Raw genomic sequence first — 24,000 nt, forward strand, 5'->3', positions numbered from 1 at the left:
CACCCCAAATTCACCTCTCGGCCATTATTGGGGTCTGCAGGGGCCGCCCACGCTGGGACCCCTCCCCGGGGGCGTTCCGGGACCCTCCGGGGGCTCGGGGGTGTCCGGGGGGTTCCAGAGGGTCCGGGGGTGTCCGGGGGTGTCCGGGGGGGTCAGGACGCGTCGCCCCCCCCCCCGATTCCCATCGGGATTTTTCCCCCGTTTCGCTCCCGCTCCCTCCCGGCGGGGCCGTGCCTCAGTTTCCCTCCCGCCGCTCGGCCCCGGGGCCGTTTCCAGTCCCGTTCCCGCTCTCCCCGAGCCCCCCCCCCCGGGTATTTTTTCGGTTTCCCTCCCGTGCGCAGCTCGGGGCAGCGTTCATGGGGCGGCCGCGGCCGTTGCCATTCCGCGCACGGCGGCTGCTCCGGGATGAGTCACCGGCAGCGGCGACAGCGCCCGCCGAGCCCCCCCAGCCCCCCCCCCACCCCGTGAGGACCCCCCCCCCCCGTGTTACCGAGACCCCCCCAAAAACCCCGGCTGAAAAAGCGCCCGGCAAAAATCGCGTTAAAACCAAAAAAAAAAAAAAAACCCACAACAAAAAACAAAAGGAAAAAAAAAACCCCAAAAATGAAAATCAAACCCCCCCTGAGCAGGGAGGGGGGGAACGACCCCGGAGCGACCCCAACGCCGCCAAAAAAACCCCAAAAACAAAAGAAAAAAAAACCCCAAAAATTCCAAATCAGCCCCCCCTGAGTAGGGAGGAGGGGAACGACCCCAGACCGATCCCCCTGCCAAAAAAACCCCTAAAAACAAAAGAAAAAAAAACCCCAAAAATTCCAAATCAGGCCCCCCCTGAGCAGGGAGGTGCGGAACGACCCCGTACCCAAAAAAACCCCAAAAACAAAAGGAAAAAAAACCCAAAAATTCCAAATCAACCCCCCCTGAGCAGGGAGGTGCGGAACGACCCCGTACCCAAAAAAACCCCAAAAACAAAAGGGAAAAAAACCCCAAAAATTCCAAATCAGCCCTCCCTGAGCAGGGAGGAGGGGAACGACCCCGTACCCAAAAAAACCCCAAAAACAAAAGGAAAAAAACCCCCAAAAATTCCAAATCAGCCCTCCCTGAGCAGGGAGGAGGGGAACGACCCCGTACCCAAAAAAACCCTAAAAACAAAAGGAAAAAAAACCCCAAAAATGAAAATCCAACCCCCCCTGAGCAGGGAGGGGGGGAACGACCCCGGAGCGACCCCAACCCCGTACCCAAAAAAACCCCAAAAACAAAAGGAAAAAAAACCCAAAAATTCCAAATCAGCCCTCCCTGAGCAGGGAGGAGGGGAACGACCCCGTACCCAAAAAAACCCCAAAAACAAAAGGAAAAAACCCCCAAAAATTCCAAACCACCCCCCCCGAGCAGCGGGAGGTGCGGAACGACCCCGTAGCGACCCCCCCGCCCCCCCCCCCCCGCTCCCGAGGGGCTCGGCCGCCCCCTCCCCGCTCCCGGCACGGATTTAATTCCATTTAATTCCATTTATTCCCATTTATTTCAGGCTCGTCAATCACGAGCCCGGAGCGTTCCCGAACCTCCCCCCCCCCCCCCCCCCCCCCCTTTTCCCGCTTTTGTCTCGCGCGCGCCCACCCGGCCCCGCCCACGGACCCCCCCCCCCCCGGGGGCCGCCCCCACCCCAAAACTCTGCCCCTCCCCCCGAGAGTTCCACAAAAGTGCAAATTTGGGGTTTTTATAAACCCCGAAATGCCACAGGGGAGCCCCAAAAACGAGGGGGAGGAACCCGAAAGGAGCAGCTCGAAGCGATTTCGGGGCTCTAAGATTGGTTTGAGTGGCCCCAAAATGAGTTGGAGACCCCCCCAAAAAATGAGTTTGGGACCCCCGAAATCGGTTTGAGGATCCCCAGATCAGTTTGAGAACCCCAAAGTGAGTTTCGGACCTCAAAAATGAATTTGGGACCCCCGAAATCGGTTTGAGGATCCCCAAATCAATCTGAGAACCCGAAATGTGTTTGAGACCCCCAAAATAAGTTTGAGACCCCTAAAATCAGTTCAAGAAACCCAAAATCACTCTGAGGACCCCCAAAACCACTTTGAGGACCCTCGAGTTTGTTTGAAGACCCCCAAAATTACTTTGAGACCCCTAAAATCTGTTCGAGCACCCCTAAGTCAGTTGGAGAAGCCCCAAACGGGTTTGAGACCCCGAAATTAGTTGGAGAGCCCGAAAATCAGTTCGAGAAATCCAAAATCACTCTGAGGACCCCCAAAATCATTTTGAGGACCCCCCAAAATCACTTTTAGGGCCCCAAAATGGGTGGGAGGAACCCCCAGGAGGGCCTGGAGGAGCCCAAATTTGGGTTTCGGCCCTCAAGGTGTCCCCGGGGGGGTCCCGCCCGTGGCTGCAAATCCGGGGGACCCCCCCTGGGAGGGGAGGGAGACCCCCCCTCAATTTTGGAATTTTGGGGGGGGGGATGAAACAGAGGGGACCCCCCCACCCCCCCAGAATCACCCGCCGGAGGTGACGGGGGGGGGGGACCCTGGGGGTGGCGGGGCGGGTTTGGGGGCGGGGGGCACCCAGGGGTGGGGGCGCACCCAGGGGTGGGGGGGGGGCTCACCTGGCCCCCCCCCCCCCCCCCCCCCCGCGGTGCCGAGGTGGGCGCTGCTCCCACCCACGGCGTTACATAAAGGCTGATTAATATTCCTGAATATCGCTCGGGGGCTGCGCTCCCGCGTGCCGGGGAGGCTGCGGGGGGGTCCCCGAACCCCAAACCCCCCCCGGGCCATCCCTGAGACCCCTCCCGGGTCAGCCCTGAGGTCCCCGCACCCCAAATCCCCCCTGGCCCATCCCTGAGACCCCCCCGGGCCATCCCTGAGACCCCTCCCAGGTCAGCCCCGAGACCTCCCCCGGTCAGCCCTGACACCCCTCCCGGGTCATCCCTGAGGTCCATGCACCCCAAAACCCCCCTGGGCCAGCCCTGAGACCCCCCCGGGTCATCCCTGAGGTTCCCGCACCCCAAATCCCCCCTGGCCCATCTCTGAGACCCCCCCGGGCCATCTCTGAGACCCCCCCGGGCCAGCCCCGAGACCCCCCCGAGTTCATCCCTGAGACCCCCCCCAGGCCAGCAGCGCCCCCGAGGGGCTCCAGGGGGGTCTGGGGGGGTCTCAGGGTGGGGGGCAGGGGATGTGGGGGGGTCCAGCTCCAGGTGCTCCCCCCAGCCCAGGTGAGGGGGTTTGGGTAGGACTACAACAACTGGGGGGGGGTGGGGGCTGCTGACCCCCCCGAGGGGAGGGGACAAAGGGGCCCTGCCGGGGGTCGGGGATGGACGGGGCTGGGGGGCACCGGGGGGGTCACGGGGGGCTCTGACCCCTCCTAAACCCAGGGGCGCCCCCACAACCCCCGGGGGTCCCGGGCCACCTCCCCCTCCCCCTTTGGCCCAGCGGATCCCGGGGGTCCTGACCCCCCCCGCCCCCCCCGCAGCTCCAGGAGGTTTTGGGGTCCCCCCGGTTGGGGCACAGCCCCGGGGGGGTCCTGGCTGCTTCCCGGGGGGTCCCGGGCCCCCTCCCTCCCCTCGGGGGTCCCGGGGCAGCCCCCGCTCCCCCCCGCGTTCCCCTGGGGGTCCCGGCGCCGCGCGGGGCTGGGCGGACCCCCCGGTCCCGGCCCCCGCCCCCGGCTCCCCCCGCCCCGCCCCGCCCGCCGGTGCCGGTGCCGGTGCCGGTGCCGGCTCGGGGAAAGTTGCGGCGAGCCCCGGGCGGCGGAGGCAGCGCCGGTGGCCGCGGGGACCGGGGCTCGGCGACACCGGCGACACCGGCGGCACCGGCGGCACCGGCCGAGCATCCCCCGGTAGGAGCGCGCAGCATCCCCGGTGCCGGCGCTGCCCATCCCGGCGCTGCCATCCCCGCTCCTCCGCTCCCCTCCCGCTGCTTCTCCCCCGCTTCCCGCCGGTTCTCCATCCCCGGTTCTCCATCCCCGGTTCTCCATCCCCGGTTCTCCATCCCCGGTTGTCCCTTCCCGGTTCTCCCATTCCCGGTTCTCCCATCCCGGTTCTCCCTTCCCGGTTCTCCATTCCCGGTTCTCCCTTCCCGGTTCTCCACCCCCGGTTCTCGGTTCCCGGTTCTCCATCCCCGGTTCCCCGAGCCCCGTTCTCGGTTCCCGGCTCTCCCTCCCGGTTCTCCGTTCCCGGCCTCTCCTCCCGGCTCTCCCCGGTTCTCCCCTGCCGGTGCTCCCACCCCCGGTGCCCGGATCCATCTTGGCTCCGGTGCTGCCTGCGCAGCCGCCGGCTACCGGGGGGCGGGGGGAGGCCGGGGCGGGGGGGCGCCCGCCGGGGCTGCGGCCGCTACCGGGGCCCGCAGGAGCCACCGGCAACCGGGGCCGGGGGAGCCGCCGGGGCCGCGGGGGCTCCGGGGGTGCGGGAGGGACCGGGAGCCGGGGCCGGGGGAGGGGCGGGGGGCTCCGGGAGGGACCGGGGGGGCTCCGGGAGGGACCGGGAAGGACTCGCGGCTACCGGAGGGAGCCGGGCCGGGCTGAGCCGCGCCGCCGGTGCCCAGGGGCGATGGAGCCGCCGCGGAGCCTCCCGGGGCTGGAGCGGGAGCGGCCGGCGCTGGACGCGGCCGGGGGGTGCCCGTCCCCGCTGGACGCCAGGGCCGTGCCCGGCAGGAAGGTCTGGGTCAAGCTGCGGGCGCTGTGAGTGACCCCCCGGCCGCGGGACCCCCGCCCCAAAGAGAGACCCCGAACCCAGAGAGAGACACCCCAAGGAGAGAGACCCCAAACCCAGAGAGAGCCCCGGGGGGACCCCCAAAGAGACACCCCCGAAAGAGAGACACCCCCCAAACTGGGACCCCCAAACCCCAAACTGGGACCCCCAAACCCCAAACTGGGACCCCCAAACCGGGACCCTGAAACCGCAAACTGGGACCCCCAAACCGGGACCTTTAGACCCTAAATTGGGACCCTTAAACCCCAAACTGGGGCCCCCAAACCAGGACCCCTCAGACCCAAACTGGGACCTTTAAACCTCAAACCAGGACCCCCAAACCTCCAAACCCCAAACTGGGACCCCCAAACCCCAAACCGGGACCCCCAAACCGGGACCCGTGCCCCATCCGAGGATCCCACCCTAACCAACCCCTGACCCCCCACTCTGGGGACCCCCTCCCCCTCTAAGACCCCCACCCCTAAAAAGGCCCCTGGGACCCTGGGCCGTCCCCAAGGACCCCTGGGGTGTCGCCTCCTTTGGGACCCCCTTGGGGACAGACTTGGGGGTCCCCTCCCCTCGTGTGGCGCTCTGGGGGTGTCACCGCGGGGTGACAGCGAGCCCGGGGTGTCCCCAAGCCTGCGGGGACAGCGCAGGTGCCGCAGGTGCCACCTCCGTGTCACCGGGGGGGGCTGCCGGGGGTGCCACCCCCTCACCTGTGCCAGGCGCTCACGTGCCCCGCGCCCACCTGCGGCACGTGCGGCGCCCGGGGGGGGGGGGGGGTCCCCGTGGGGCGGGGGCGGCCCGGGGGGCACCACGTGCGTGGGGACACGCGTGGGGACACGTGTGGGACACGGGGAGGGGACAGGCGGGGCGGGGCACACGCGTGGGACACACCTGGGCCGCGTGTGACGCACCTGGGCGCCCCTGGGGACACGGGGGTGACACTGTGGGGGTGACACTGTGGGGGTGACACTGTGGGGGTGCCACATGGGGGTGCAGGGGGTGACACTGTGGGGGTGTCACACACGTGTGTGCAGGGGGGGTTGTGGCACTCCGGGGGTGTCACACGCGTGTCCCCACGTGTCACTCCCACAGGTGGGTGACCGCGTGTCCCCAAAGTGGGGGCTGTCCCCTCCTGAGCCCCCCTGGTGTCCCCCCCACCCCATTCCCAGGGGTGACAGTCCCGGGGGTCCCTGAGGCCACCCTGTCACCCGTGGGGTGGCCCTGGGGACACAGGGGTCACCAGCAGGGGACATGGTGGTGGCAGGTGGCCCGGGGGTGGCACCCGGCAGGGTGGCACAGCCCGACCCTCGTCCCCTTGTCCCCACGAGTGACACGGGGGTCACCAAGGGGGGCGGCCCGGGGGGTGGCTGTCCCCAAGGGGGGGTCCCTGAGGGTCCCCACGGGGGTGGCCGCCATGCACGGGAAGGTGACAATCGCTGTCCCCAAGGTCACGGCAGCGCTGGTGACGTCTGTGCCCCCCCCCGCTCCCCCCGGCCCCCCTCGCTGTCACTGTCACTGTCACCGTCACTGTCGGGGGACGTGGTGGCCCCTCCCCAGCGCGTGGCTCCGGTGACCGCGGCGGCCACAGCCGTGTCCTTGTGCTGGCAGGGTGGCAGCGCCCGTGTCCCCACGCTGTCACCACCCTGGGCCCCCCCCCCGTGCCACCTGTGCCACCCCACGTCGCGGTGCCACCAGTGCCACAGGGGTGGCACTCCCCAGACAGGACTCCCCCAATTCCCTGTCCCCTTCCTGTGACCCCCTCCTGTCCCCAGCGGGGGGGCTGTCCCTGCTCTCCTGGGGGGGTCAATGCCACCCTGGGAGTCTCTAACACTCTGTCCCCAACCTGGGGGCTGGCCCCTCTGTCCCCGGGTGTCCCTAACCTGCTGTCCCCTCCCTGGGCTATTGCAGGGTGGCCCTAACCCTCTGTACCCCCCTGTGCCAGGGGTCCCATCTGTCCCCAGGTGTCCCTAACCCTCTGTCTCATCTGTCTCCAGGTGTCCCTAACTCCCTGTCCCCCCCAGGGCTGTCCCCTGGTGTCCCTGTCCCCCACCGTGCTGGGGTCCCCACTGTCCCTGGGTGTCCCTAACCCACTGTCCCTTCCTGGGGCTGTCCCTGGGTGTCCCTAACCCTCTGTCCCCACACTGCCAGTGGTCCCTGCTGCTCCCCCCGTCGCCCCCATTCTGGGGGTCCCTAACCCTGCCCCCCCATTCCAGGGGTGTCCCCCTGTCCCTGCTGTCCCCTGCTGTCCCTAACCCCGTCCCCCCCGTTCCGGGGGTGCCCCCCGTGCCCCCCAGGCTCCGTTTCCTGGTCAAGCAGCTCGAGGCGGGCGAGGTGAGCGTGGAGGAGCTGAAGCGCAACTTGGAGTACGCGGCCTCCCTGCTCGAGGCCGTGTGCATCGACGAGACCAGGTGGGCAGGGGACACCCTGGGGACACCCTGGGGACACCCCAGGTGTGGGATTGACGGGGGTAACACGGTCGGGACGGACGGAGACGAGAGATCTCTGCGGATGGGTCGTGGAATTTGGGGTTTATTGCAAAGGGCCACGTGCAGGGGCCTTTTGGGGTTTGGGGTTTATTGCAAAGGGCCACGTGCAGGGGCCTTTTGGGGTTTGGGGTTTATTGCACAGGGCCTGGGTGCAGGGGCCTTTTGGGATTTGGGGTTTATTGCAAATGGCCTGGGGCAGGGGCCTTTTGGGGTTTGGGGTTTATTGCAAATGGCCTGGGGCAGGGGCCTTTTGGGGTTTGGTGTTTATTGCAAAGGGCCTGGGGGCAGGGGCCTTTTGGGATTTGGGGTTTATTGCACAGGGCCTGGGGGCAGGGGCCTTTTGGGGTTTGGTGTTTATTGCAAATGGCCTGGGGGCAGGGGCCTTTTGGGGTTTGGTGTTTATTGCAAAGGGCCTGGGGGCAGGGGCCTTTTGGGGTTTGGGGTTCATTGCAAAGGGCCACGTGCAGGGGCCTTTTGGGGTTTGGGGTTCATTGCACAGGGCCTGGGGGCAGGGGCCTTTTGGGATTTGGGGTTTATTGCAGAGGGCCTGGGGGCAGGGCCCTGCTGGGAGCTGCCGGGCACAGCTCAGAGCAGGACTGAGAGGAGAGAGGGGTAGAGAGGATGAGAGGGTAAGAGAGCAAAAGGGCAAGAGAGTAAAAGGGGTAAGAGCATAGAAAAGTAAGAGCCAAGAGACAAGAGATAAGAGACAAGAGATAAGAGACAAGAGATAAGAGAGCGAAGTTCCCGTTCCAATACAATAAATCATCTTCTGTGTTGAATATTCTGATTCTCACTCACCAATCTAGTACAACATACAAATCTTAGAGCATTTCCATCCGGCCTATAGGAATCACTCCATTGCCATGCTGTGCTACATTTCAAACCTTAAAAACTCCTCTTTAGACTTCTTCTATTACCATGCTGTGCTACATTTCAAACCTTAAAAACTCCTCTTTAGACTTCTTCTGCCGAGCTGGCAGAGTTTGCTCGGACTCTTAGACCTGCCTGCTAGCAGAGAGTCTTGTTTCACCCAAAAAAAGATCACTTTCAGCCAGCCACGCCGTTGTTTTCCCGTTGTTCAGTAACTGAGGGATCTCCAAGCTTGCTTCCATTTCAATCTCTCTCACGGTTCCCGTGTTCTCAGAACCTTTTGCCAGGCAATTTGCAAAGCTTCCTTGTCTTGTTCCATCTCCCCCAACACCCGGGGACGCCCGGGGGACGCTGGGGGCCGTGCCGGGGTGGGGACGGCAGCGCTGAGTGCCGCCGTGCCCCCAGGCAGGTGCTGGACACGGAGGACGAGCTGCGGGACATGGGCTCGGACGCGGCCGTGCCCTCCGAGGTGCGGGACTGGCTCGCCGCCACCTTCACGCAGCAGGCGCGGGCCAAGGGCCGCCGGGCCGAGGAGAAACCCAAATTCCGCAGCATCGTGCACGCCGTGCAGGCCGGCATCTTCGTGGAGAGGTGACAAAAAGGGGACACGGGATGGGGGACACGGCGAGGGGGGCGAGGGGGACACACTGAGCGAGGCACAGAGGGGACAGGAGGGCACAGAGGGGACAGGGACACAGGGACACCTCAAGGGGGACACAATGGGGACAGGGAGGGCACAGAGGGGACAGGGACACCCCCAGGAGGGCACAGGGGACACAGGGACACCCCAAGGATGACACAGGGGGACAGGGACACACCGAGGATGGCACAGGGGGGACACAGTGGGGACAGAGCTCGGGGGAGGATGTGACACTGTGGGAGGTGAGCTGAGAGCAGAGGGGTCCCCAAAAACCCAGGGACTGTCCCCAGCATCAGGTGGGTCCCCAAAACCCAAGAAGGTCCCTGGAACCGAGGAGGGTCCCCAGGTGTGTCCCAAGGGGTCCCCAGGTGTGTCCCCAGCTCTGTCCCCAGCCCCAGGTGTGTCCCCAGCTCTGTCCCCAGCCCCGGGGGTCCCCAGCCCCCCCAGCCCCCCCAGCCCTGCCTCCCCCCAGGATGTTCCGCCGGACGTACACGGCCGTGGGGCCCAGCTACTCCTCCTCCGTCCTCAACTGCCTGAAGGTACCAAAAAAAAAACCCCAAAAAACTCCAAAACCAAGGGAGGGGGCTGCTGGGAGCCACTGGGAATGGCTGGGAATAACTGGGAATCAACGGGAATCAATGGGAATATCTGGGAATATCTGGAAATCAATGGGAATCAGTCTCTGGAAATTGCTGGGAATCACTGGGGTTTTACTGGGAATCAATGGGAATAAATGGGAATATCTGGGAATCAATGGGAATTACTGGGAATTACTGGGAATTTGGGAATCACTGTGACTCTTTGGGAATCAATGGGAATATCTGGGAATCACTGGAAATCACTGGGAGTCTTTGGAAATTAATGGGAATTACTGGAAATCAATGGGAATTTGGGAATCACTGTGAATCTTTGGTAATCAATGGGTATTTCTGGGAATTACTGGGAATTTGGGAATCAATGGGAATATCTGGGGATCACTGGGAATCTTTGGAAACCACTGGGAATTACTGGGAATTTGAGAATCAATGGGAATATCTGGGGATCACTGGGAATCTTTGGGAATCAATGGGAATCACCGGAAATCAGTGGGGAACAGCTAGGAATAAATGGGAATAACTGGGAATAAACGGGAATCCTCGGCTTCACTGGGGTTTTACTGGGCTCTACTGGGATTTCCTGGGCACGCTTGGAATTCCCGTCCGTCCCTGGCATTCCCGGGCCCCCCCCGGTGTCCCCAGCGGTGTCCCCGGTGTCCCCGCAGGGGCTGGACCAGTGGTGCTTTGATGTGTTCTCGCTGCACCGCGCGGCCGAGGAGCACTCGCTGCGCACGGTGGTGTTCGAGCTCTTCACCCGCCACAACCTCAACAGCCGCTTCAAGGTGGGAACGGAACCCCAAAATACCCCAAAATACCCCAAAATAACCCCCACAACCTCAACAGCCGCTTCAAGGTGGGAATGGAACCCCAAAATACCCCAAAATACCCCAAAATACCCTAAAATACCCCAAAATACCCCAAAATACCGCCCACAACCTCAACAGCCACTTCAAGGTGGGAACGGAACCCCAAAATACCCCAAAATACCCCAAAATACCCCAAAATACCGCCCACAACCTCAACAGCCACTTCAAGATGTGAATGGAACCCCAAAATACCCCAAAAATACTCACCCCCAAAATCCCCCCAAAATCCCACCCACAACCTCAACGTCCACTTCAAGCTGTGACCCAACATCCAAAATCCTCCAAAACATCCCCAAAAAAACCCCAAAAAACCCCAACAACCCCAAAACCCTCCCCGGGAGCCCCAAACTCCCCTCCAGGACCCCCGAGCTTCCCCTCGGGGACTGTCCCCCCCTGTCACCCCGATGTCCCCTCTGGCAGATCCCCGGCGCGTTCCTGACGTCGCTGCTGGAAGCGCTGGAGGGCGGCTACGGAAAGTTCCGGAACCCCTACCACAACCAGGTGCACGCGGCCGACGTCACCCAGACCGTGCACTGCTTCCTGCTGCGCACCGGCATGCTGGTACGGGGACACGGGGACACGGGGACAAACACGGGGCTGTCCCCAGGGCTGGCACCGTGCCACCCGCCTGTCCCCACCGCCTGGCAGTGCTCGTTGTCATGGGAACGTCCCCAGGGTGGCACCGGGGGACACGCGTGGGTGGCACCTGGAAATGTGACCGTGCACGGTTGTCACACGCGGGGTGGCACCTGGCACACGTCTGTGCCCACTGTCCCTACACAATTGTCACATGTGGGGTGGCACCTGGCACATGTATGTGCCCACTGTCCCCAGCTGGCTGTCACAAATGGGGTGGCACCTGGCACATGTCTGTGCCCCACTGTCCCTACACAGCTGTCACACGTGTGGTGGCACCTGGTGCATGTGCTGCCCGTTGTTCCCACGCGGCTGTCACAGCACACTCATGGTGGGGGTGGCCCTGTCCCCATCCCTGTCCCTGACTCGCTGTCTCTGTCCCATCCCTGTCCCTGTCCCATCCCTGTTCCCATTCCTGTTCCTGTCTTGCTGTCCCTGTCCCTGTCTCTGTCCTGTCCCTGTCCCTGTGCCCGTCCCTCTCCCCAGCACTGCCTGTCCGAGATCGAGCTCCTGGCCATCGTCTTCGCCGCCGCCATCCACGACTTTGAGCACACGGGGACAACGAACAGCTTCCACATCCAGACCAAGTGAGGGCACAGGGACAGGGCACGGCATGGCACGGGTGGCACAGCATGGCACACGGATAGAGCATGGCACAGGAACATGGCATGGCATAGGGACACAGCATGGAATGGGGGACACGGCATGGCACGGGTGGCATGACATGGCACAGGGGACACAGCATGGCACAGGGACACGGCATGGCACAGGGACATGGCATGGCATGGTGACACGGCACAGAATGGCATGGGGGACACAGCACAGGTGGCACAGCAGATGTGGCACAGCATGGCACAGCACAGGTGGCACAGCATGGCACACCTGACACAGCAGATGTGGCACAGCATGGCACAGCACGGGTGGCACAGCATGGCTTGGGTGGCACAGCACGGTGTGGGTGGCACGGCACTGCTGCAGACCCACCCTGGGGACACTGGGGCACCTTGGGGACACCTGGGGAACACTCAGGGCCACCAACACAGCTGGGACACAGCCGTGCTGCCACCCAGGGCCACCCCTCGCTGCAGGGGCCCTGTCCCCATGCCCAGTGTCCCCATGGTGTCCCCATGGTGTCCCCAGGTCGGACACCGCCATCCTGTACAACGACCGCTCGGTGCTGGAGAACCACCACATCAGCGCCGTGTTCCGCCTGATGCAGGACGAGGAGCTCAACATCTTTGTCAACCTCACCAAGGACGAGTTCGCGTAAGGTCCCCTCGCTGTCCCCTCGCTGTCCCCACCCTGTCCCCGTGCTGTCCCCTGACCGTGTCCCCTCTGTCCCTGCAGCGAGCTGCGGGCGCTGGTCATCGAGATGGTCCTGGCCACCGACATGTCCTGCCACTTCCAGCAGGTCAAGTCCATGAAGACGGCGCTGCAGCAGCTGGAGAGGTGGGTGGGGGCGGTGGCCAGCCCCCAGACGTGTCCCCAGGGGTGGCGGGGTGGCTTTGGGGACAATCTGGGCTGTTGCCCCCAGGCTGGACAAGTCCAAGGTGCTGTCGCTGCTGCTGCACGCGGCCGACATCAGCCACCCCACCAAGCAGTGGGCGGTGCACAGCCGCTGGACCAAGGCCCTCATGGAGGAGTTCTTCCGGCAGGTAGGGCCGGGGCCGGGCGGGGGGACGCGGGGGACACCCCGTGGGGACACCACAGATGTCCCTTGCCTTGCCAGGGGGACAAGGAGGCCGAGCTGGGGCTGCCCTTCTCGCCCCTCTGCGACCGCACCTCCACGCTGGTGGCCCAGTCGCAGATCGGTGAGTCCGGGCGAGGTCCCGTCCCCGTGCCGTCCCCTCGCTGTCCCCATGCCATCCCCACGCTGTCCCCGGTGTGTCCCCAGCAGCGCCGTGTCCCCTCCTGTCCCCAGGGTTCATCGACTTCATCGTGGAGCCGACGTTCTCGGTGCTCACTGACGTGGCCGAGAAGTTGGTGACGCCGCTGGCCGAGGACGGCTCCAAGGCCAAGGGCAACCCCGCGGCCGCCCAGCAGCCCAGGTGGGCGTCCCTGTCCCCGAGGCTTGTGCCCTGTGGTGGCAGCGGTGGCCCTGGCCCGCTGCCAGCTGTCCCCATTGTCCCCCAGCTCGCAGTGGCGGCAGCCGTCCCTGGATGAGCACCTGGAGGACATCAAAGCCGACCTGGCCGGGTTCCGCTCCACCTGGACCAAGCACATCCAGGAGAACAAGCAGAAGTGGAAGGAGAGGGCGGCCAGCGGTAGGGAATGGCCACCGTGGCCAATATGGGCCACCTTGGCCAGTAGGGCCACCACATTCACCATGACCATGCCACCAACGGCCACCATGACCACCAATGGTCACCGTGGCCACCAATGGTCACCGTGGCCACCACAGCCACCACAGCCATTATGCACCACCGCGGCCACCATAGCCATTATGGGCCACCATGGCCACTACAGCCACCACAGCTACCATGGCCACCACGGCCAACGTGGTCACCACAGCCACTATGGCCACCAAGGCCCCTATGGCCACCACGGCCACCACGGTCACTACAGCCACTATGACCACCAGTGGCCAGCATGGCCACTGGGGAGGGGTTGGGGACCACCACGAACTGCTCAGGGCCAGTTCTGTCCCAGTGTCCCCAGACTGGGAGGTGACACAAGCACGGCGTGGGTGGCACGACCTGGGCCGTCCAGGGGGGTGGCCCTGGTGGGGACAGAAGTTCCGGGGAGTCCCCGGTGACCCTGCCCGTGTCCCCCCAGGCATCACCAACCAGGCGTCCATCGATGAGCTGTCCCCGTGCGAGGAGCCCGCGGCCACCGGGACCCACAGCGAGAACGGGGACGTGGAATAGCGGGGGGAGGAGCCAGGTGGGGACAGCGGGAAAGGGGCGGGGACAGCGGGAAAGGGGCGGGGACACCGGGAGAAGGGGCGGGGACACCAGGAGACAGGGTGGGGAAACTGGGAAAGGGGTGGGGACAGTGGGAGAAGGGGCGGGGACAGCGGGAGAAGCGAGTTGGGGACACCGGGAGTTGGGGACATGGCGGTGACTGTCCCCTCCTGGCAGGTCCCTGTCCAGCAGAGTGACACCGTCTCGTCTTCGATGCCATCGAGTTCAGAACCATCTGTGCCAGGAGCCCCTGGGGCCGGGCTTGGGTCGGTGTCACTGCTGTGCCAGGCCCGGTGTCACCGCTGTGCCAGGCCCGGTGTCACTGCTGGGCCAGGACTGGTGTCACCGCTGTGCCAGGCCCGGTGTCACCACCATGCCGGGATTGGTGTCACCGCCGTGCCAGGATTGGTGTCACTGCTGTGCCAGGCCCGGTGTCACCGCTGTGCCAGGCCCGGTGTCACCACCATGCCAGGATTGGTGTCACCGCTGTGCCAGGCCCGGTGTCACTGCTGTGCCAGGACTGGTGTCACCGCTGTGCCAGGCCCAGTGTCACTGCTGGGCCAGGCCCGGTGTCACCGCTGTGCCAGGCCCGGTGTCACCACCATGCCGGGATTGGTGTCACCGTTGTGCCAGGATTGGTGTCACTGCTGTGCCAGGAGCCCCCCGGGCTGTCCCCTCTGTCCCGGTGTCACCGATCCCTCACTGCCACCCCTGGGCCCCCTCCGGGCTCGGTCCTTTGGGATTTTTAAAAACGCTTTTCCTGCTTGGGAGGGGTTGGGGCGGGGTCGGTGGCACTGGGGACAGCCGGGGGGGGACAGGCTGGGGACAGCCGGGGGGGACAGGCTGGGGACAGCCAGGGGGGGACAGGCTGGGGACAGCCGGGGGGGACAGGCTGTCACCATCAGGGCCACCGCGCTCCCCTTGGTGTGGTGGTGACACTGTGAGGGTGGCACTGTGCCCTGTCCCCATCCTGCCCAGGGACAGGGACAGGACAGGGGACAGGGATGGGGACAAGGCCAGGGATGGGGACAGGGACAGGGATGGGGACAGGGACAGGGAGGTCCCATCTGGTGCGGCGTGGGTGGCAGTGGGGACAGGGAGTGGCGGGGACAGGGATGGGTCCCACTCTGATGTCCCCTGGCTCTGGCGCGTCCCTGGAACGTCCCCAGTTCCTGCGACATCCCGGGAGTGCTCAGGAATGCTGGGAATGTTCCGGAATGTTCCGGAATGTTCCCACATCCTGGTCCAGCGGCCCCCTCCAGCTCCAGTGAGCCCCGGGAACCCTGGAATGTTTGGGGAATCCATGGATCCAACCTCGGATCCGGGAATATTCCAGAATCCTGGATCTAGGCTTGGGATCTTCCAGCATCCTGGATTTGGCCTTGGGAATTTGTCCCAGAATCCCGAATCCAGGCTCGGGAATATTCCAGGATCCCAAACTGAGCTTCAGGAATGTTCCAGGATCCCAGATCCAGCCCTGGGAATGCTCCAGGATCCCAAATCCAGCCTTGGGATCTTCCAGGATCCAGCCCCAGGAATGTTCCAGAATTGTGGATCCTGCCTCGGGAATGTTCCAGGATCCCGAACTGAGCTTGGGGAATGTTCCAGAATCCTGGATCCGGCCCCGGGAATGCTCCAGGATCCCAGATTCGGGAACGTTCCAGAATCCGGGATCTGGGAACGTTCCAGGATCCCGGATGCACCCTCGGGAATGTTCGGGACCATCCCGGGAATGCTCAGGAATGTTCGGGAACGCCCGGCCCCCCCCGCTCCCCCCCACCCCGTGTTTGTATTTTTGTACCCCGTGTGTCCCCCCCCCCCCCCCCCGTGTCCCCTCCGTGTCCCCCCCTCGGTCACCGCTGGCAGAGCTCCCCCCCACCCCCTCCGCATGTGGTGTCCCCCCGCCCCCCCCCGCGCCGCCGCTAACGAGCAATTAATTATTAATTAAGGAGTTAATTAATAAACGCCGCCGCCACCACGGCCGCGCTCCGGCCATTGGGGGGGGGGGGCGGAATTTGGGGGGGGGGCAGAACCCGGGGAGGGGGGCGGCCCCAAGGGGGGTCCTGGAGCCCCCCCATTATCCAAAAAGGGGGTCCTGACCCCCCTCAGTACCCAAACTCGGTCTGGGGTCCCCCCAACACATATGGGGGGGGGGAGGCCTGGAGCCCCCCTCAGACCCCAAAAGGGGGTCCTGAGCCCCCCCCAGGCACCCAAAAGGGGGGTCCTGACCCCCCCCAAATGCCCAAACTGGGTCTGGGGTCCCCCCAACACATATGGGGGGGGGGGAGGCCTGAAGCCCCCTTTGCCTCCAAAAGGGGGTCCTGACCCCCCCCCAAGCACCCAAGAGGGGGGTCTCGACCCCCACCCCAGAACCCAAAGGGGTTTTTGACTCCCCACAACCCCAAAAATTGGTTTGGACCCCCCCCCCCACCCAAAAGGGGGTCCCACCCACCCCCGGCCCCCCCCCGGCGCGGCCCAAGCAGGAGGCGGGGGGGGAAAGGATCCCTTTAATTCCGGCTGGGGGGGGGGGGTCCCTGCGCCCCCCCCCCGTGTCCCTGTCCCCCTCCCCCCGTGTCCCTGTGCACGCGAGTGTCCCTGTCCCCCCCTCCCCGGGTCCCCTCCCCGTGTCCAGGTGTCCCCCCCAGGTGTGCACAGGTGGGGGGGGAGGGCCCAGGGGACACCCCGAGGGTGGCAGTGATTGGGGGGGGGGGGGGGTGGTCTGGACAGTGTCCCCAGTGTCACCGGGGGGGGGGGGGTTGGGTGGCATTTGTCACCCGCCCTGGGGAGCCGGGGGGTGGCAGTGGGGGTGGGGGCACGCAGGGTGTCACTCAGTGTCCCCGGTGTCACCCAAGGGTGGCGGTGGGGGTGGGGGGGGGGGGTGTGGCACGTGTCACCTGCCCTGAGGTCCCCAGGGGGAGGGGACAGTCCTGGCGTTGTCACCAGACCCCCCCCCGCCCCCTGCCCAGTAGGGACCTGCCCGTGGGAGTAAAATAAAATAAAATAAAATAAATAAAAAAATCCCAAAAGAATTCTGGGCAGCCCCAAAATCTTAGAAAACGGAATAAAAAAATCTGCGCTGGCGTCCGCGGCGGCCACACCTGGGGACAAGGGACAGGGACAGCGCTGGAGACCGGGGCAGGGGACACCCCTGACACTGTCCCTGTGCCAGCAGGGCCACCCTGACCCTGGCACTGTCCCCGTGACATCCCAGTGCACCCCAGGGACACCCCAGTGACACCCCAGTGTCCCAGTGCACCCCAGGGACACCCCAGTGACACCCCAGTGTCCCAGTGACATCCCAGTGACATCCCAGTGTCCCAGTGACACCCCAGTGACACCCCAGTGACACCCCAGTGACACCCCAGTGACATCCCAGTGTCCCAGTGCACCCCAGTGACACCCCAGTGTCCCAGTGACACCCCAGGGACACCCCAGTGACATCCCAGTGTCCCCGTGAAATCCCAGTGACATCCCAGTGACATCCCAGTGACATCCCAGTGACATCCCAGTGTCCCAGTGCACCCCAGTGACATCCCAGTGACATCCCAGTGACATTCCAGGTGTCCCAGTGCCCCTCCAGTGTCCCAGCCTCGCGTCCCACTGCCCCAGTCCGGTGTCCCAGCGCCACCCTTGTGTCCCAGTTCAATGTCCCAGTGCCACCCTAGAGCCACAGTGCCATGTTCCAGTGCCCCTACACTGCCCCAGCCCAGTGTCCCCAGTGTCCCCAGTGTCCCCAATGCCCCCAGCACCCCCAGCACCCCCAGCACCCCCAGTGTCCCCAATGTCCCCAATCCCTCCAATGCCCCCAGTGTCCCCAGCACCCCCAGTGTCCCCAGTACCCCCAGTACTTAAAGTACCCCCAATGCCCCCAGTACCCCCAATGTCCCCAGTGTCTTCAATACCCCCAGTGTCCCCAGTGTCCCCAGTGTCCCCAGGCCGTACCTAGTGGCCGCTGCCCGTGCTGTCCCCAGGCTCTATATGGGTCCCGTCCTCAGCCCGGCTGCGCCGCACGGCCCCGGGGGTCCCGGCCCGGGGGGTCCCGGATTGGGGGGTCCCGGCCCGGGGTGTCCCAGCCTGGGGTGTCCCAGCCTGGGGTGTCCCATCCCCGGGGGTCCCTGTGGGTGTCACAGCACAGGGGGTGACCTCGGAGCCCCCCCGGTGCCCCCAGTGCCCCCCAGCGCCCCCCACTCACGGTGGCCGCCGGGGCTGTGCCGGTGCTCGGGGTCGGGGTCGCCGCGGTGGCAGCGGGCGGTGGCCGCCACCTCTTCGTCGTCGTCGCCGCCCTGCGCCTGCTTGCACAGGTGATGCTCCACCATCATCTGCAGCTCTGCCGGGCAGGGAGCGGCGCTGGGGGGGCGCGGGGGGGGCCCTGGTGACCGTCCCCACCCTCCCGGCGACACCGCCCGGGTGGCCTCGTGGTGGTGGCGGGGAGCGAGGCCAGTGCGGGGAGGGGACACCGGGGAGGGGACACGCAGACACCCGTCCCCCGCGGTGCCGGGGGGGCTGCCACCCCCCTGTGCCCCCTGTGTGTCCCCCTGTATCCCCCTCATGTCCCATCATGTCCCCCATGTCCCCCTGTATCCCCTCGTGTCCCCTCGTGTCCCCCCTGTGCCCCCCTTGTGTCCCCCCATGTCCCCCTGTATCCCCCTCATGTCCCATCATGTCCCCCCATGTCCCCCTGTATCCCCTCGTGTCCCTTCGTGTCCCCCCTGTGCCCCCCTCGTGTCCCCATGTCCCCCTCTGTGCCCCCCTTGTGTCCCCCCATGTCCCCCTGTATCCCCCTCATGTCCCATCATGTCCCCCATGTCCCCCTGTATCCCCTTGTGTCCCCTCCTGTCCCCTCCTGTGTTCCCCCATGTCTCCCCCTGTGCCCCCCTCATGTCCCCCCAGTGTCCCCGTGACCCCCGCCCCCCCGTGTCCCCCCATGTCCCCTCATGTCCTCCTGTGTCCCCCCAGTGTCCCCCAGTGTCCCCAGTGTCCCCCCCTGTACCTTTCATGGTGGGGGTGCTGCGGGACACCTTCTTCCTCTGCCGGGGGGACATGGCCAGGCCGGACTGGGGAGGGGGGGGGACATGAGCGCGGCTCAGGGGGGCTCTCCCGGCCTTGGGGGGGTCCCCCGGGGGTCCCCGCAGCCCCCCCGGGCGGTGTCACCTACCTTCAGCAGGGGGTTGGGCAGCCGGTCCTCATCGATCTCTGGGGGGGGGACAGGAGGTCAATGAGGGCTGGGGGGGGCCCATCCTGCACCCCCCGAGGTCAATGAGGGCTGGGGGGGCCCATCCTGCACCCCCCAAGGTCAATGAGGGCTGGGGGGGCCCATCCTGCACCCCCCAAGGTCAATGAGCGCTGGGGGGGCCCATCCTGCACCCCCCGAGGTCAATGAGGGCTGGGGGGGGCCCATCCTGCACCCCCCGAGGTCAATGAGGGCTGGGGGGGGCCCATCCTGCACCCCCCGAGGTCAATGAGGGCTGGGGGGGCCCATCCTGCACTCCCCGAGGTCAATGAGGGCTGGGGGGGCCCATCCTGCACCCCCCGAGGTCAATGAGGGCTGGGGGGGCCCATCCTGCACCCCCCGAGGTCAATGAGGGCTGGGGGGGGCCCATCCTGCACCCCCCGAGGTCCATCCAGCCCCACCGGGGGGGTCTCTGTCCCCTGGGGGTCTCATGGGGACAGCGCCACCACCCCCAGCGCTCCCCCCCCCATTGTCACGGGGATTGGGGTCCCACCCCCCCATGTGTGGGGGTCCTGACAGCAGGGAGGGGGGTCCTGGAATGTGGGGGGGGGGTCCCTGAGCATCATGTGGGGGTCACTGAGCATTTTTGGGGGGTCCCTGAGGACATGGAGGAGTCCCTGAGTCATTTAGGGGCTCCTTGAGTGTCATTAGGGGGTCCCTGAGCACGCTGGGGGTTGTCCTGAGCAAATTTGGGGTCTCTGAGCACCTTGGGGGGGTCCCTGGGTGGGCTGGGGCCGGGGGGGGACGCGGGGACACCGCTGGCACCCACCTGGGGATGATTGGTCACTGCTCAGGACCAGGTTGGCCGGGGTGGGGCGGCGCCTCCGGATCTGGGGGGACAAAAGAGAAAAGTGGGAGCCCCGGACAGGGAATTGGGACCCCCGGACAGGAACTGGGACACCCAGACAGGAACTGGGACCCCCGGACAGGAACTGGGACCTCCAGACACAGAACTGGGAGCCCCAGACAGGGAATTGGGACCCCCGGACATGGAGCTGGGACCCCAGACAGGAACTGGGACCCTGGACAGGAACTGGGACCTCCAGACACAGAACTGGGACCCCCGGACAGGGAATTGGGACCCCCAGACAGGGAATTGGGACCCCTGGACATGGAGCTGGGACCCCAGACAGGAACTGGGACCCTGGACAGGGAATTGGGACCCCAGACACGGAACTGGGACCCCTGAATGGGGAACTGGGATCTCTGAACAGGGAATTGGGAGCCTCAGACACAGAACTGGGACCCCTGGCCTTGCCCCACTGGCCCTGTGCCCGCCGTGTCACCGTCCCCAGGGCGGTGGCGGCCCCGCGGGGCCAGCGGCCGGACGGACACACGGACACACGTGGCTTTTCCATCGCGGAGCTAATTATACCCGGCGGCGGGAAGCGCGTGGGGACAGACGCGGGGACAGACGCGGGGACAGACGCGGGGACAGACGCGGGGCCAGCGGCGGCCCTGCCCTTCCTCTGCGGCCCTGCCCTTGCCCAAGGTCACCCGGAGCCGCTCCGGCCACAAGGCCGCTGCCCTTTGCGGGGGTTGGTGGCCGTGGAGCGGCCGCGGTGGGGACAGCGGTGGCCGTGGGGACAGCGGGGGACAGCGGTGACAATGGGGACAGTGCTGGCAGTGGGGACAGCGCTGACCCCGCGCCCCCTTTCCCCGCTGACCCAGTAACTGAGCGCCTCCCACAAACGGATTTCCCAGCGAGGATTCCCTAATGAGGCGGGCTGCCTAATGAGATGCTGATGAGATGCTAATGAGGCGGGCGAGCGGCCGGGAGCCCCCCCCCGCCCCTCCGCACCTCCCCCGGCCCCTGCCCACCCCCCCGGCCCCCGGCGCATCCTCCCGTGCCGGCCCCGTTGCCATGGAAACGCGGCTGGATGTGAACCGAGATTAGCGGGAACCGGGAACGGCCGGGAATCGCCCCGGCCCCGCCGCGGACCCCCCCGAACCCCCCCCACGTTGGGGTCGGGGACCCCCCGACCCCCCCGCGGTGGGGATGGGCGGGTTTGGGGTCCCCCTCAGCCCCCGCAGCTCCGGGAGGGACCCCGAGAAGCCGCGACCCCCCCCGGGACGCCGCAGCCCCTCCGGAGCCTCCCGCGGGTGCGGGGCGAGGCCGAGCCCCCCCCCCCCTCCCGCCCTTTGCGACCCCCGGGGCGGGGATGGGGAGGGGACAGCGGTGCCACCTGCTCAAGGTGACCCGGGTGGAGCCGGGACCCCCGGCTGAGCCCCCTCCCCTCCATTCCGGGGGTCCGGGGCGGGCGGGGGATCCCGGCGAGGCTCCGGGGAGGGGATGCGCTGGTCCTACCCCCCCCCCCGGCTCCCTCCCTCCGTCCTCCCCTCCCTCCTCCCTCCTCCATCCCCCATCCCTCCTCCATCCCTCCATCCCCGCTCCCTCCCGCCGCTATTTTTAGATCAATCTCCAGCATCGATTAAGGAGCGCGGCGGATCCGGGGGCAGCCGGGACGGGGCCGACACCGGCACCGGGAGCGGGCACCGGGAGCGGGCACCGGGAGCGGGCACCGGGCGGCAGCGGGAGGGGCTCGGCCCGGCCCGGCCCGGCCCGGCTCGGATCGGCACGGCCGGGCAAAACCCCCCCGGGATGGTGCCCGAGGACTCGGGGGGACTTGGGGACACGGGCAGAGGGGCAGGACAAAGGCCTGGGCTGGGCCTGGCAGCCAGGGGGCAAACGGGGGGGAAAACAGGGGGGAAATGGGGGGGAAATAGGGGAGCAAAGAGGGGAAATAGGGGAGCAAATGAGGGGGAACAGGGGGCAAAAATGGGGGCAAATAGGGGGCAAACGAGGGGGGCAAAGGGGGGAACAGGAGGGGAAATAGGGGGGAAACAGGAGAGGAAACAGCGGGGGCTTGGCTGGGATGGGGGTCAGCGGCTCCGGGCCTGCGGGGGGACACGGGGGGGACACGGGGGGGACGAGGTCCCCCTTGGGAAGGTGGGGCTGGGCAGATTTGGGGATGACCCCGCAGGACACGAGGACACCGCGGTGACACCCGGAGAGGGGGGACACGGCCGAGCCCCCCATCACTGCGAGGGGCACCCCAGAAAGAGGAGCAGGGAGGGGACATGGGCAGTGTCACCTGCTGCCACCGCACGGGGCCGGGGTCACCCCCACCCAGCCCAGGGCCCTGAGAGGCACCGGGTGAGAGCCCCGCGAGGGGAAACTGAGGCAGGGCAGGGCAGGGGGTGCCTGGGGCTGGGCAGTGCCCGAGGGGATGGGGACGGGGCTGGGGGTGCCCCTTGCTGGGTACTGGGGGGCTCGGGCCCCCTCCCCGCTCTCCCCCTCCCTCCTGGGGACCCCCAAACTCTTCCCCTCCCTCCTGGGGACCCCCAAACTCTTCCCCTCCCTCCTGGGGACCCCGCGCTGCTGCCCTCGAGCCCGGTGGTGGCCCCGGATGGGCCCATTCGGTGACATCGCCCCCGCACCGCGGGGGTCCTGGCCCCCCATCCCCACGACCCCCGGCTGGGAGGACACGGCAGGGACCCCCCCCCCCCCTCTTCTCCTCACCCCAATTAAGCCCCCGCGGGCGATGTGGGGCCGAGGGGTCCCCCCGGACCCCCCCTGTCCCCTGCAGCCCCCGGGGAGGTGGCAGGAGGGGCTCGGGGTGCCCGGGGGTCCCCGGCCGTGTCCCCGCGGGGTCACCCCGTGCCCGGGCCCGTTCCGGGACCGGCCCTGACGGGAGCAGGGGCTGGGGGGTCCCGGGGGTCCCGGTGGCGTCGCGCAGAGCGGGCACATGGCCCTGGCACCGTCCCCCCCCCGCCCCACGGCCCCGCGGGGCTCCGGGGACGGCGGCGGCCGCTCCGCGCGGGTGGCCCCGGCACCGGGGGCTGCTCCCTCCTGTCGCCGCTGTCCCCGCGTCACCCCCGGCCCGGCGGTGCCACCCCCGGCCGGGCCGTGCCCCCGCCGTGCCCGCAGCCCCCCGGAGCCCCCCCGGCTCGCTGCTCCGCGCGGCCCCGCGGCCCCCCCGGTGTCCCCCCGGTGTCCCCGCGGTGTCCCCGCGGTGTCCCCGCACCTGTTCGGCCGCCTCCGGGTCCAGGTGCGGCTCCAGCAGCGGGACCGTGAACTGGATCTTGCGGGGGCTGTTGGGCTCCATCGCGGGCGCGGCGGCTCCGGCGGCTCCGGCGGCTCCGAGCGGCCACGCCCCGGCCACGCCCCGGCCACGCCCCGGCCACGCCCCGGCCACGCCCCGGCCACGCCCCGGCCACGCCCCGCCGAGGCCACGCCTCGCCCCGGGCCCCGCGCGCGGGACGCGGGGACGGACAACGGGACACGGGGACAGGGCTTGGGACAACGGGACGGACACGGGGACAGACACAGGGACGCGGGGAGGGACACAGGGACAAAGGGACGGACACGGGGACAGACACAGGGACAGACACAGGGACACAGGGACACAGGGACGGACACAGGGACAGACACAGGGACACGAGGAGGGACGCACGGACAGAGTCAGGAGAGTGGGACAAACACAGGGACACGGGGACAGACACAGGGACAGACACAGAGGCATGAGGAGGGACACAGGGACATAGGGACGCGCACACGGATGGACCCTGGGACATGGGGACAGACAAACAGACACGAGGATGGACTCCAGGCTGCAGGGACAGACGAGTGGACAGAGCCAAGATGAGGGGACAGACACAGGGACAAAGGACTGGAAACAGGAAGAGAGCTGGGACACGAGGACGGACACAGGGACACAGTAGCGGACACACAGGGTGACCCTGGGACACAGAGAAAGACAAACAGACACAAGGACAGACTCGGGGACACTGGGACAGACACGGGGGCATGAGGACGGACAGACAGGCCCTGGGACAGACACACAGACAGTGGGAGGGACATGGGACAGGGACAGGGACAAGGACAAGGATGGGGACAGGGACAGGGACAGGGACAGGATCCCCCCCAGCACCAGGACAAGGGGACAAGGCCAGCACTTGGGGACTGTCCCAGCAGAGCCTGGACACCCCAAAACCCCCAAAAAGGCCAATTTAGGATTGGGGGGAGGAGCACAGGGTGGGCTGGGGGTGTCCCCAATCCTCTGTCCTGGGGGTGCTGTGCCCCCACTGCCCCATG

The 24,000-nt window shown here is 66.7% G+C and overlaps 2 protein-coding genes across 4 annotated transcripts; one reads left to right on the forward strand and one right to left on the reverse strand.

Moving 5' to 3' along the window:
- Window positions 1–3,702: 3,702 nt before the first annotated feature.
- PDE1B (phosphodiesterase 1B) lies at window positions 3,703–14,498 on the forward strand. 3 transcript variants are annotated; one of them, XR_010785162.1, is made up of 17 exons: window positions 3,703–3,819; window positions 4,524–4,659; window positions 6,970–7,083; window positions 8,437–8,622; window positions 9,144–9,210; window positions 9,933–10,049; window positions 10,554–10,694; window positions 11,256–11,356; window positions 11,910–12,035; window positions 12,117–12,218; window positions 12,304–12,424; window positions 12,499–12,580; window positions 12,691–12,817; window positions 12,903–13,033; window positions 13,545–13,652; window positions 13,850–14,259; window positions 14,329–14,498. XR_010785162.1 is itself a non-coding variant. In XM_066567800.1 (16 exons), exons 2-15 carry the CDS (start codon window positions 4,529–4,531, stop codon window positions 13,634–13,636), a joined length of 1,638 nt encoding a protein of 545 aa, XP_066423897.1. In that variant the 5' UTR covers window positions 3,703–3,819; window positions 4,524–4,528; the 3' UTR covers window positions 13,637–13,652; window positions 13,850–14,498. The 3 variants fall into 3 exon arrangements, 1 of the variants encoding a protein (XP_066423897.1); XR_010785163.1 differs by having other exon boundaries at window positions 13,850–14,121; XM_066567800.1 differs by having other exon boundaries at window positions 13,850–14,498.
- Window positions 14,499–16,556: 2,058 nt separating this feature from the next.
- PPP1R1A (protein phosphatase 1 regulatory inhibitor subunit 1A) lies at window positions 16,557–23,068 on the reverse strand. Its single transcript, XM_066567855.1, has 7 exons — window positions 22,931–23,068; window positions 19,672–19,732; window positions 18,828–18,865; window positions 18,663–18,726; window positions 17,865–17,999; window positions 17,615–17,787; window positions 16,557–16,770 (listed from the first exon to the last, which is right to left on the reverse strand). Exons 1-6 carry the CDS (start codon window positions 23,009–23,011, stop codon window positions 17,615–17,617), a joined length of 552 nt encoding a protein of 183 aa, XP_066423952.1. The 5' UTR covers window positions 23,012–23,068; the 3' UTR covers window positions 16,557–16,770.
- Window positions 23,069–24,000: the final 932 nt, after the last annotated feature.

The sequence above is a fragment of the Molothrus aeneus genome, chromosome 30 (assembly GCF_037042795.1).
Source record: "Molothrus aeneus isolate 106 chromosome 30, BPBGC_Maene_1.0, whole genome shotgun sequence".
NCBI classification, from domain to species: domain Eukaryota; kingdom Metazoa; phylum Chordata; class Aves; order Passeriformes; family Icteridae; genus Molothrus; species Molothrus aeneus.

Excerpts from the sequence above, each read along its gene's own strand:
- PPP1R1A (XM_066567855.1), bottom strand. The coding sequence starts at position 23,011 with ATGGAGCCCAACAGCCCCCGCAAGATCCAGTTCACGGTCCCGCTGCTG. Across the intron at positions 18,000-18,662 it reads CAGCACCCCCACCATGAAAG|AGCTGCAGATGATGGTGGAG; the intron begins GTACAGGGGGGG and ends CCTGCCCGGCAG. Across the intron at positions 17,788-17,864 it reads GCACAGCCCCGGCGGCCACC|GGACCCCCGGGGATGGGACA; the intron begins GTGAGTGGGGGG and ends TGACACCCACAG.
- PDE1B (XM_066567800.1), top strand. The coding sequence starts at position 4,529 with ATGGAGCCGCCGCGGAGCCTCCCGGGGCTGGAGCGGGAGCGGCCGGCG. Across the intron at positions 12,581-12,690 it reads GGTGGCCCAGTCGCAGATCG|GGTTCATCGACTTCATCGTG; the intron begins GTGAGTCCGGGC and ends TCCTGTCCCCAG. Across the intron at positions 12,818-12,902 it reads GCGGCCGCCCAGCAGCCCAG|CTCGCAGTGGCGGCAGCCGT; the intron begins GTGGGCGTCCCT and ends ATTGTCCCCCAG.